General features: G+C 49.4%; 1 protein-coding gene across 6 annotated transcripts in view; it reads right to left on the bottom strand.

The window, feature by feature from the left end:
- Positions 1-13,379, bottom strand: part of DOT1L (DOT1 like histone lysine methyltransferase) — a 73,628-nt gene extending 60,249 nt beyond the window's left edge. For all 6 annotated transcript variants that reach the window (XM_083483595.1, XM_083483598.1, XM_083483600.1 and 3 more), the window contains exon 1: positions 13,004-13,379. In XM_083483595.1, the coding sequence (XP_083339721.1) occupies positions 13,004-13,084 (81 nt within the window). In that variant the 5' untranslated portion in view covers positions 13,085-13,379. The remainder of the gene's footprint in view (positions 1-13,003) is intronic.
- Between the last annotated feature and the right edge of the window lie 330 nt (positions 13,380-13,709).

Here is a 13,709-nt window from a genome sequence, read left to right as displayed (position 1 = left end):
TTCCAGGCTGAACGATGGAACACACACTTTCTCTACCCTCTTTCCCCTCCCAGCAGGTGGGAGGAACAGTTGTCTCTCACTGATCACTTGCATGAGCACCTTTCAATATTCACTGGGGAGGGTGTTCCAAGGCCTGGGTGTCCCATAACCAAAAAGCCACCCTTACCCACATTCTTGAGTTGCCAGCCACTCACCTCCCTTCTGAAGGTAGAATACCTTTTCTTCTTATGAAAAGTCAAAAACCAATAGTGACTGGCTGTGTTTGAAATTCGCACCTGGCTATCAGTCCCTTGTGACCAGGTGAAGATGCCTGGGAGCCAGGATGGCACATGACCTCTCCCCCATGGGGGGATCCTTGGAACTGGACTGTTTTCACACACTAAGGCTCCGTCAAAATTCTGTCAGTTATATATTATCTGCAAAATTGGAGTGAATTTCTGGAGCCAAAATGCTTTTTCTGTGCAGCCTGAGCAGGAGTGGTAAACAACGAGATAGTGAATTATTGTTTCTTCGCTTACCCCAACCCACTGCCCTGCTCGCAGCTGTGAAGAATACCCCAGTGTTATGAATGGTCTGTGTCACCATTAAGAAAAAAAGATTGGAATGGGCCAATATATATGCAGACTATCACTGGATCAAGCTGACTTTTCCTCTTTTAAGTTCTCAAAGCTATTAAGCGAGCTCAAGGTTGTCCTCTGAATTAGCCAGATGTTTAACTGAGAATCAATCAGTCTCAGCCCATCATACAGAAATTAAGACTTTACAGCCGTCTTGCCCAAATGGGCAACAAGACATTCTATTTTGGCGACTGTAACCCTGGCTCAAGGAGCCATTTGGCACCTAGCTTATTATATATCTGAGTTTATAACACTGCCTGGGTGCCCCACAACCAAAGAGGCACCCCATTCCCCGGTCTCGAGTAGCCGCTACCCCCCCCCTCTGAACGTACAATCTCCAAGAGCAGGACCTGCAGGTGAACATATTGTAGATTTAGGGAGGATCCCCTGGGACTGAGTAGGCCAGGGGTCAGCAACCTAAGGCCCATGGGCCAAAGCAGCCCACGGGGGTCGTTTAACCGGCCCACAAGCCGCCCCCGAACTGAGCTGCCCACTCAGCAAGTCCCCGCACGCTGAGCTAAACCAGTGCAGCACGGCAACTCACTTCCGCGGCGCCAAAAATCACGTCTGCGCAGGCACCAGAAATTGCGTCTGCGCAGGCGCAGATGCCAGAAATTGCGGGTGCGCGCGTGATCCAGCCCACGGAGCGATCTCCAATGGAGTGAACCCTAAACCTTGCTGACCCCTGGAGTAGGCCAAGGCCTTTTCTTATTTCCAAATGTAAAAAACCAGTAGTGCCTGGGAACACCGTTAGAGGCCAGGGCAGATACAGATTGATATCAAACCGGCAAGATCTGGGTGATAACCACGGTTAGGCAGGCAGGAGTTTTAAGAAACATCTAAAGGCGGAATTAAAAAGTGAGTTAGTTGGCTCTCCCCCTCATGGCCCCCTGATTCCAGGCCGACCATGAGCCACTGAGTGACTAACTCAGGGCAACTGGGACGCCTGCCCACGCTCTCTCTCTTGTGGGGTTTTACATGGAAGGGTGTCATTAACACCGGGCCTTACTCATCTCTGTGGTTAACCTTTAATGAAAATGTTAAGAAGCAAGGCTGCTCACTCACTTGCCTGGAGGGGAGGAACACCCACCCAAAAAGCGACACAGCAAACTTGGTACACTCATTTCAAAAAGGAATTTGACTCAGCTCCTCCCCTGCCCCTGAATAGGAACTAATTCGGTTCCAGTTCAATTCACAGGTCGTTCAAGACTTTTACAAACTGCTCTGCTAAAGTATAAAACATCCACACACACACACACACACACACACAAATGGTACGTTAGCAATTGTTTTGTTTATTTTGCAACAATTTTGATCCTTAGGCTTCAAAAGCAGCATCACTTTTCAGAAGGGTAGAGTGACAACTAGACATATCGTCACAGTGACTGCAACCAGAGGTTTAAGGTGCCATTTGGCAATTGGACTATAGCAGGGACGTCCGACCAGTAGATCGTAGACCCCCGGCTGATCCTGGTAGATCGCAAGATCCTTATCATGTACAAAAAGTTACAGGGGGAAAGCAAAAATCTCTGTGCAATTGTTCACACAATCCTCTCCGGAAAAAGCTCAACAACTCTGGGCAATCCACCCCACGCACGTTCCTCCCCCCCTCCAATGGCAATGGATAGATCACTGCCAGGTTTTTTATACTGGGAGTAGATCACAGTCTCTCGGGAGTTGGATATGCCTGGACTATACTGTGCACCTGAGTTTCTGACACTGGTTGTAGTTCGAAACACCTGGAGAATGCCAGTTTGGGGAAGGCTAACACCCAACATCTGTTGAGCCAGAGAAGTTGTTGCCCTCCCGCAGCGTCAGCCCAGGGCAAGTGGAGTTTACGGGGCCGGGAGGGAGAGAAGGACATGGGCACCTTTCTGGCCATTCTAAGATGGGGAAAGCCACAGCCCAGTGGGAGAGCACTTGCTTGGAATGCAGAAGATCTGAGGCAGCATCTCCAGGAAGGGCTGAGATAAGAACTTCAATCCTAAAAAAAGGTCAATAACTTTGGTCGGCCCTCGTGCATGTTCACTTCATCAGATCTGGCCCTCATTGAAAAAGGTTTGGGTACCCCTGCTGTAGAGCCATTGCTGGTCAGTGTAAACAGCACTGAGCAAGGATGAGGAACGGTCTCTGACTCAGTGTGAGACAACTTCCTGCGGTCCTAAGCCACATCCACCCTCCAGAACCAATTCTGCTCTTGAGGACCACAGCAGATCTTGGATGCCGCTTAAAACTGACCTTCTGCTCAATTGATTATTAAGACCTCCCTGTTCCAAAAAAGCTTTTTTTTTATCTCTAGGAGTTTACGCTCCTGTTTCCTAGCTCACCTTTGCTGGGTGTGAGTGAGTGTATGTAAGGAGGGAGCAATGAGAGTGTTTGCAAAGGACTCCTAGCAAGTTGAAAATAAAGAAAAACTACTGCTGTTATAAGGGCTGTAGCCACAAATGCAAAGGGTGGGGAGGGGAGGTCAGCTTCAGAAAAACCACTTTCTGAGTCATTGAGGGGGCGGGGAAATTAGGGAGGATTATTCAAACTCTGCACGATTCATCTTACCCAGATAAGAAGAACTACGCACTGTTGATTCATTAGAGAGGAAAAAACCCTTCATGTTCCCTTTCAGGAAATAGGGAGGTGGGGAGAAGAGGGAGTCACACGTTCAGTGTTACATGAAAGCCAGTGGGAGGGGGCACCAAAGGCTCTGTCCTCCCAATGCCTTAATTAGCAATATGAAGGGGGGGGGGGAATACATGCTTTCACGTCACCCTCCGAGCTCTGAACATCGTGACACCAGCAGCAGCTGAGCAATTATGCAAATCCAGCTGTGAAGGCAGCAGTTCTAGATTTATCATCCCAAAGTACACGGGGTATAAACGTACAAACACGCAGACATGTTTCAATTTTAAACAGGCCCCAGCCATGACAACCAACACTGGCCAGAGAGCCCATCTCTATACCATTCAACCTGGAGGAAAATCTCAGGCTGGGGGTGGTGTTAGAAACTCAGATATATAAGCTAGGTGCCAAAACATAATGCCTAGTTGCCCTTTTGGGGTAAGATGGCTCTAAAATCTTATTTTCCAAATGATGTACTGACTGTGATGGATTCTCACTTAAACATCTGGCTAGTTCAGAGGAAAACCTTGAGCCAGGTTAAGAACTTTGAGAACTGAAATAAGAAAAGTCACTCAATCCCAGGACAGTCCACATCTCTATTGGCCTATTCCAACCTCTTTTTCGTAATGGTGACTCAGACCATTCATAACATAGGAATATTCTTCCCAACTCTGAGCAGGGCAGTGGGGGAACTAAAGACAAGTGACAACAATTCACTCCAGACAAATTTTGATATATCTTTTTGTAACTTCTTGGGCATATAACACTGCCTATTATCGGGATTGATTGAAATAAATACATCATCTTTGGCAAGACATTCATCATTGCTGCTATCCTACCTAAATGGGAAAGGTTCATTTTATTCCAAGCTTCCAAGTTCTTTTTTATCTCAATCCACACTTTCTCACAATTGTTGTTGTTTAGTCGTTTAGTCGAGTCCGACTCTTGGTGACCCCATGGACCAGAGCACACCAGGCACTCCTGTCTTCCATTCTCATAATTATCTTTATATAAATTCAGGTTTTTATTTGGAAGCCAAATTCCTAGATATTTGACTTTCTTATAAATCTCCATGTACGCCATTACTCCTAACTCTCTTTTTTCCAACTCAGTCATATTTTTAACTATCATCTTAGTTTTCCCTTTATTTATCTTAAATCCAGCCACCCGCCCAAATTCCTTTATTTTCTCTAAAAGTATTGAGGGTATTGGGAGAGATGTCGTTGGCTCATCTACTGTGATTACTAAATCATCTGCAAATGCTTTTAATTTAAATTCCAAAACAGTTCAGGTCCAATGATCCCCAGATGGGGGAGACCTCAGGCGCCATCCTGGCATATTCACTTGGTCGCAAGTGGCTGATAGGTAAAGGTAAAGGGACCCCTGACCATTAGGTCCAGTCGTGGCCGACTCTGGGGTTGCGGCGCTCATCTCGCTTTATTGGCCAAGGGAGCCGGCGTACGTGTGTCATGCTTCCGGGTCATGTGGCCAGCATGACTAAGCCGCTTCTGGCGAACCAGAGCAGCGCACGGAAACACCGTTTACCTTCCCACCTATTTATCTACTTGCACTTTGACGTGCTTTCGAACTGCTAGGTTGGCAGGAGCAGGGACTGAGCAACGGGAGCTCACCCCGTCACGGGGATTCGAACCGCCGACCTTCTGATCGGCAAGTCCTAGGCTCTGTGGTTTAACCCACAGCACCACCCGCGTCCCTGGCTGATAACCAGGAGCAAAATGCGCCTGGCAAATTTCGAACGCTGGCTTGTGGGAAGGGGAAGCTATCAGCTGCAACAGGCACCCCTTTTCAGGCCTAATTTCAGCAACAAGGTGGGGGCCACCGACACAAGGCATTCATGGATGAATGGACTAAGAGCCTTGAAAGGTGCAATAAAGTATCCCCCAAACTCTGCTTGTAGGAGTGGCTGAGCCTCTTTAACAAGGGTGGGCAGATGCATACTTCATAAGCAAAATTACACTGTTGTGGCGCGCTGCTGTTTCCTTCTTTGAAATTTCACTGCAGTTATATAGCTAAGTAAGTCCAATGTTAAACATCAGAGCAAGCTGAATGCAAGGTGTGTAACGTTGAAAACCACAACTTCTGTATTGGGGGGAAGCTGAAATGCTGCAACCCCAGTAAATTTCGCAAATAGGCTGAGCATGCATAACCTTATTTTGCATATCCAGCATTTGCGCTTTTTTTCTTCTTCAGTGTATTCTGGTTGGGTAGCCTTGGAAAGGGGAACTGAGTGTGCCTTGCAGAACTTATGACCCCCTCCTCCCCATGTCTGCATTTGATAAATTCTAGCATGCACACGCACACGCGCACACCCCTAATGATAACTTTCTGGCAGAACGCAAACATATCAGGGACAAAGTTCAAGGACTGATTCTCTGCTCCTCTGTTAAAGAGCTGCTGAGTTAAGCAGGGCGGAAAGAGCCACCGCTGTGATGTGGTGGTCAGGGTGCCAGACTAGGACCTGGCAGAGACCAGAGTTCAAATCTCTCCCTCAGCCACAAGGGTGACCTTAGGGGCCAGTCACTGCCTCTCTCGGCCTAAGGTACCTTATAGGGTCGCTGTGGGGATTATAAGGACTTGAAGAAAACCTTGGACACTGGTGTTACTCAACCTTGGTTCCCTGGGTTTTTGTAGGACTACAAATCCCATCATCCCTGACTATTGGCTAAGCTAGAAGTGGAGGATGGGAGTTGCAGCCCTACAACATCATGGGGCCCACAGTTGAAGAACACCAATGTACACCCCCCCCTTGAGCAACTTGGGATAAAAAGGTGATATCCAAATAAATGCAATAAATAAAATTAATGTCTGGTTTATTTAAAGACCCCCCCAACTGAGAACACCCAAATACCTAGAATCATAGAACTGTAGAACTGAAAGGGACCCACAACTCTGCGATTAAGAGTCTCATACTCTACCAACACACACACACATCTCAATTGCTGAGTAGGTCTCCTCTGACCGAAAATCCAGCACTCCATCCATACCACAATCCCAAAAGCTCTGCTTCACTCGAACAGAACCAATTCCCACCTTGCTACTTGAACCTCCAGCAAAGGAAACAGAGCAGTGAAACTAAGAGACAGTCTGCTGACGTCAGAGACCTCAGCTCTGAAACCACAAGGGCACCCTTCTTTCCTTTGGTGCCACAAAGCTTCTAAGCCCGGGGAGGAGAGGATTTTATTTTTATCTATTTTTTACAGCTGACTATATGTCAGCAGGCTAGCTAACAGTGCTGTCCAAAGCGGATTGATTTCTAAAAAGCCTTGCGGAATCCCTGCAACGCCCCTCATCTCGGTAACGGCTTTGGATGCACAGCGGGGGAAACGCTGCAGGTCAGGGCGACAGACGCAGAGACAGGCGAGAAGAAGGCACTTATGCACACATGCGCCCAATGCATGACTTATACCTGGAAGACACCATCACGGGATATGGTAAGGGCTTTAAGAGGGGACAGGACGGAACAAGCCGTGGAAAGCAGGTCTAACGGAGCAGCGTTCACCACCAAGGTCAAGCGGAAAATGCCTTCCTAGTGCCAGATTCCGGAGGCCGTGGAACAAGGGTTGGTCTGACTGACACTTCGACAAGGGGGCCAAACCGGCATGACTGAAACCTGAGTGGGTGAGCAGGGTAGAGTGAGTCTGAGTCAGCTCTGTCTGCCTGGGTACTTGGCGCAGGAGCAGCAGAGGTTGGGACGCAGGGGAGGGGCTCACTATGGTCCTGTTGCCCCCACCAGGTAATACTTCTACTTTGGGACTCGTATCTGGTGCTGGAGGCCACAGAGGCAGCACAGGGAGACGGCTTGTTTACTATCCACCCATCTCTCTACTCGAACCAGAGGAGGAGGTTGCAAAGGTGGGATGGAGAACCCAAGGACAGTGCTTTGAGGTCCATAGTGGGATCACCTTAACAGGACCTGACGGGCACCATGGAAACCTGGGGCTCTCTCAAAGGTCACCTATGCATACTGTAGGGCTTTAGATTTGGCACGGATGCAGAAAGCGGGGTGGTCTGAGCTGCGGGGTGGTGGTGCTGACTGGGACTACCCCATTGTCGCAGTCAGGCCATTTCCTGGTAAGGTTTGGACTGGCAGCCAACCCGATTGCATGCAGGGTTGGGGGGACAGACTATGAAGGGTCCCACCCCCCAGATTTGCAGGATCTGATTCCTGAATGCCCTGGGAGACTTTTCCAGGCGATGGGAAATATACACACTAGATGTGTGGTTTATTTGATGTGGATTTTCAGGGCGTACCATAATTTCACTTTGTTCAGGATGTTTCAGTTGGGTGTCTCCAATTAAGTTATACTCGGAGCAGACACAATGGAATTTATGGGCCTAAATTAGGCATGCCCATTTATTTCAGGGTATCTACTTGGAGTCATTGGGTACTACAACCCAATAGCATCCTCAGTAATAATATTTATTCTATACATTAATTTAAAATATCATTAATAGAAGGTTGTTTCCAATATTAGTCATACTCAGAGAAGGCCCATTGAAATTAATGGGCATGATTAACTTAGACCTATTAATTCCAATGTGCCTAGTCTGATTAACTGCATGCAACCCAAAAATTTTTCTATATAATTTTTCTAGGGCAGGCACCCCCAAACTCGGCCCTCCAGCTGTTTTGGGACTACAATTCCCATCATCCCTGACCACTGGTCCTGTTAGCTAGGGTTGATGGGAGTTGTAGTCTCAAAAATAGCTGGAGGGCCGAGTTTGGGGGTGCCTGTTCTAGGGGACTTACACACACTTAAAAAAAAATCTTTAACAAAAAGAGCTTTACAGATTCTTAATTCCACCCCACAGCCAGATTTTGCTCTAAAATAAAAGTTTCAATTTAAAAAAATGCATCAGGTTGGAATGTCAACAAAATGAGATGGTCTTTTGAAATGAGATTTATTACTCTGTGCAAACCAAGCTTGAAAAAACCCAGTGATGAAAAGAAACTAAGCAGAGAGGCAACTGCACTTTCGATTTCTGTGAAAGCGTTAGGAACACACACGAACATAGAGAGCTGCCCAAACAGGAAAGAGGACATTAACCACCATGCACTGCTCCCTGGGAACAGCCTAACAAGACGATCAAAAATAGCGCGCCCTCCTAAACGGGCAGGATGTTTTGGAAACCGGAGTATCCACAGCACCAAGATGACAGAAAGCCAAGGCTAACATCAGCGTGCAGCGGGGCTTGCCCTTCTCTCCTTAAAAACAAACAAACTGTCATTCCTCAACCACTCACACACTTAACAGCTGACCTGTGCAGTGCGGATCTCTTTCAGCCACTCGGGTCTCCACAAGGCATGTGGGACCCTGCCTCATTTTAACCGCTGAAAGGCATGGAAACACAGCTGACGGAAATGCCGTAGGCCACAGAAATACTGTACTCAAATAAGCTCCATGCCAGCTAGAAGGAGGAGGAAGAGGAAGAAGAAGAGGCCCATTCTCTGGCAAGAGAATGCAAGTCCTCTCACCCAGCTGAGATGCTGAGCACAGCAGCCTTTTGAGAAGCGGTTCTCTCTTTCACGCCCACCATATTATACTTCCAAAAATGTTGTTTCTCTGGGGTTAGATCCTCCCCAAACACTATTATTCATAAGAGGGAGGGGGCAGCCACATTTGTGAGATGTTTAGAATGCTACACAGACGCACCATTGCAAAAATGAAATGAGGCGTCATCGCCAGCGGGCTCCAAAATAACCAAACATGGATCACAGCGGGGAGAAATTTGCAGGCATGTCTCTTCCATGAAGGAACAGGAACTGAGGAACATTCTTTACTTAAGTCTGCGTCCCGCGTTTCGCTCCTCGTCCCCACTGCACATCTTCTTCCAACCAGTGGAAAACCCACAGGTAGAAAATGACCTTAGGGTTGCTTTTTATTCAACAACAACATCATGAGAAAGTTACAAGCATTTCCATATATCCTGTGGGATACCCAGTCAGTAGAGCAGGAGACTCTTAATCTCAGGGTTGTGGGTTTGAGCCCCTCACTGGGCAAAAAGATTCCTGCATTGCAGGGGGTTGGACTAGATGACCCTTGTGATCCCTTTCCAACTCTACAATTCATGTCTCAATCCAAAGCCACTCCAGAAAACACAGCTAATTAATTCTATTAATTCGTTTTTCTGCGCTTTATCACCTCCCTAAAACAGAAGGGCCCTGTTACCTAGCGCTGAAGAAACAAAAAAGGAACCTAATCCTTTATATCAGTTTTGCACAATCCATGCAGCCACAGAGTATTAATTGTTCCTTGCAGCAGCTTATCCAAAATGAGTGACTGAGTCCAAATGTTGGGGGAAAGGAGGCATGTAACACTGGATTTGGGTTTGGACGAAGAAGAAGTCTGGAAGGGGAAACCCTTAATTATCCCGTAATAATTTAATGCTCTTGGGAAACAGATGAAACACGCCTCTCCAAGAGCACACATTACAGCAGGCAAAGGATTGCGAGGTGTGGAAGTGTCAAAGGGAGGAACAGGAGGCAAGAAGGATGTTTGGGGTGTGGACCTAGAGGAGTATCTGCAAGTGGGTGAGTCATCCACAAACAGGAAAAGTAGGATTACTTTGAAATGGCTGGCCTGGGACGCAAAGAATGTCTGGGACTCAAAAGAGTGTGTATGTGGGGGAGCAAGATAGGGTGGGGAGAGCTGAACAGGAAAGGTTGGCAAAGGACCAAGCAGGCAACAGCTCCGTGTCCTGAGCAATGGGGTCAGGACAGAGAGAGCAAGGCCAGTGACAGTTGCATTCAGTGGGTCAACTGAGGATTTGGGAGGTTAAAGCAAGGAGATTACTGGGTGCAAAATAATAATAATAAATGTTTTGGTTACACTTAATTAATGAACACACCACACCAGGATAGCATCTGACCGCAAACGGGAGGGGTTAATGAGAAGCAGGGGGGAGATTTCCAAACAATCTACACACACAAAAATATCTTATCAAAGATGATAAAGGGCAGGGAGGAGTTTCTATTTACACTAGAGGTGGCGGCAGCAGGAGGATCTCTTTATCTCTTGGGCAACTGCCCAAGCCATCCCTCCTCCTCCTGCCAGTGGTGGGCAGAGATAAAAGCAGTTGGGACAATGAATGTCAATTTTACCAAGGGGTGGGGGACATCTCAAGGTTCCCCAGCCCTGGTGTATTATGTATTTATCAGCAACTTTACTCAAATGACTCAAACTTACAAACCTAACAGAAACACTGAAGCCAATTGCAACACACACACACACACACCCCACATCTATAGAAATGAAAGGCAGGTCTAGCAGGAGATGCTGTCTCAGCAAAGGAGGCCACAAATACTTTAAATCTTGAGGGCCAAAAGCATGGGAGAAAGGGGGAAGCTTTCATGCCAGAACCAGGCAAAGAAGACGCCACACAAGCCGTATCTCATCACTGCTCCCCTACAACTGGAGTGCAGAGATATGAAACCCTCACATGTTTACAGAGTCAGTCCATGGTAAGCATAATGACTAGCGTTCCCCTCCAGAAACGTGTCTAATTTTCCACTTAAAAGCCATCTAAGCTAGATGTCCCTGGCAAACTGCAAGCAAGTCAGGAAGCAAGGAGCACGCACAGGAAGATGTACCAAGCTGTGTGTGGAAGGCAAGCCCGGAAGGGGAAGGGATGACAGCAAGGGGGTGCAAGGAAGTAGAGATCAGTTTGTCAGGAGTTGAGAATCAGAAAAGGGGAGGGTGGTGTGTGTTCAGCCCCAGAGAAGCTGTTCTGCGCAGGAGATTCAAATGGAAGAGGTTTCCTTGTGGAGGATTTCTGAAGGGGGGAAAGTCAAGATCAAAACACTGGGGGAAGACATAAAAGCACACAGAACAGAGGAAAGCACTCAAGGATAAAGGGCAAATGTGGCAAAGACACCCCTGAGCCCTGTAGTCAGACTGGCTTAATTTCACATCAGGATCATCTCCAGGAAAAAGTTTTGAGGACAGGAAAGTTTAAATATTGGAGAAGGTGCTTGTGTGGTAGTGTGTGTGCCTCATGTCCTGCACAAAAGGCAAAATTTGCATCCATTGCTCCTCTTACTTTCACCTCTGCCCCCACCCACCCCTGGTATGTGGCCCTCGGCAGATTACAGGGAAGGTAACATGGCCCTCGGGGTACAAACAGTTCACCACTCCACCTGGCATTATAAGGGGGGTCAAATTTTAACAGGGGAACACGTAGAATGCTGAGACAGAGTTCTGCAGGAGTGAGGAGCTGATGCAGTCCAAGTGAGACATCATGTGGATGAGTAGCTCTGGGGAGCTGAACCAATTTCTAATGCACATGTCTGTATAAAGAGTGTGAAGCGTTCGGTGTGAAGGGCGACCTTCAGAGAAAAACACGGCATGTATGACCTCCTTGCCCTTTGCATAACAGTCTCTGTTTCCTCACTAAGAAACATCCAGTTGGATCCCACATCCGTTCCCCCACCCCCCAACATAATACCTGCCCTGGCAGGAAGGCCCCACCACCACGAACTTAACACACACAGTTTCTGGATAGCCCCATTGTGTAATAACCCCAACCCAAATTCACCCAGAGAAGTTCCCCCCATGGAAGTTCCATTTCCAAGCAGCCAAACTTCCCCCATATAACAGCCCCCCCCCAAATGCAACCCATTCAAGAGGCAAAGCACTCCCCATTCACATAGCCCCCCACCTCCCATGTTTTTGCACAGTGGAGTTCCTGACATAATTTTGTCACATTCCTTCTCTCCCCCCCCCCTGCTTCTTAACACTTCCAATTGCTCTCTACCCCCCTAGCCACATAGGCAGCAAATTATTCCACACAACATATGATTTTTCCCCCTAATGGGGTACCCCTAGACACCCATTTATTACCACAAAACATCCCCCATTGTAGCCCCCAGAGAGGATACAGAAACCACCCCTATAGAATAAGCCTCTATGAAGCATGTTTCCTCCTTATAACCAACTAAGCTGCCCTCTCCAAGTCCCCCCAAATAATAACCCCAATACCATAGCAGCCCCCAAAATCTCCCTCCCGAACTCCCAATATAGTAACCATCTCCCTCCCCAACTCGTCCCCACATAATCCTACAAACTGACACTGCATCCCCCAACCCCCCCCCATACGGCAACCCCTGAACCTTATACACCCCCCTTCCCAATATAGCAACCCCTCAAAATCCGACTCCCCAACTCCCCCATTTGTCACCCCCCAAAAAACTTACACATCCCCCAAATACCCCATATGGCAACCCCCTAAACGCTCCTCCCCACATATAACAACCCCTCAAAATCCCTCTCCCCAACTCCCCCCTACGGCAAGCCCCCCTGAACTTACACATCCTCCGGATGACAACTCCCCCAAAATCTCTCCCTACATAGAGCAAGCCCACCCCATCAGCACAACTGCCCCCCAATGGACTCAAATCCCCAAATACCCCATATGGCAACCCCCCCGTACCCCTCCCCGCATACAGCAACCTCTCAAAAGAAAAGCAGAAAAACTCAGGTGACACAGCAGCCCATCAAATCCCCAACCCCAACAGACTCCCCCCAAATACCCCTCCCCACAACTACCAACCTTCCCCCCCCCACAAAAAAACCCCACACAACCAAAAGCCTCCTATAACCCCCCAGGTGACACAACAGCCGCTCGAATCCCCCCAGAAAAATGAGATAAGACAGTGCCCCCCCCGTCCGCTCCCTCGAGCCCCCCACCCCTGCCCCCTTCGCGGGGGGGGCTCCCCTCCCCGGGCCTCCCGCCTCCCCCCCCCCACCACTCACGTAGACGGGCAGGGGCCACGGGTAGACGGCCGGCTCGGCTCCCACGGGCGACTTGAGCCGCAGCTCCAGCCTCTCGCCCATGTTGGCGGCCGAAGGGGGCGTCGAGGGAGCAGGCGAGGTCAGGTCGGGGCGGCGGAGGGGGCCCAGCGGCGGCGGACCCGCACCATGCTAGACCGGCGGCGGCGGCGGCGGCGGCTGAGGAGGAGCACCAGCGAGAGGCGAGGAAGGAGGGGGCGGGAGGCAGAGAGGGGAGGCCGCTCCTTCCCCTGCTCTCTATTGTCGTCGCTCGCGCCGGGCCGGGCGCCTCGTCAGCCGCACCAAGAGCGACGCGGCCGCCATTTTGGGCCGCTCGCCCCCCCCCTCCCTCGCACGCCCGGCGGCGTCAGGGAAGGGAGGGGCCGCGGAGGAGGGCAACGGCGGCCAAGCTAACAGGGGCGCCAAGGGAAAGCGGGCGGGCGGGAGATGCCAACCAATGTTCTTTCCATAGGTTGTTTCGCTACTATCGTGGTGGTGGGATAGGTCGCGGGCGGGAGCGCGCGCCGGGAAGGCCAGGACGCACGCGCGGGCGGATGAGGGAGAGAAAGCGCGAACGCACGACAATGCACGGAGGGGGCGCGCACGGGCGGGGGGCGGGGCCAACCACGAGAGTGGGCGGGGCTTCTCAGCTTACCCCCAAATTAAAAAAAAAAGTAGGCAGGCGGGTGGC

Source organism: Podarcis liolepis (assembly GCF_965112155.1).
Source record: "Podarcis liolepis genome assembly, chromosome: 18".
Lineage (NCBI taxonomy): Eukaryota > Metazoa > Chordata > Lepidosauria > Squamata > Lacertidae > Podarcis > Podarcis liolepis.
The sequence above is the reverse complement of the archived record's forward strand: the minus strand, read 5'-3'. Positions and strand labels throughout refer to the sequence as shown.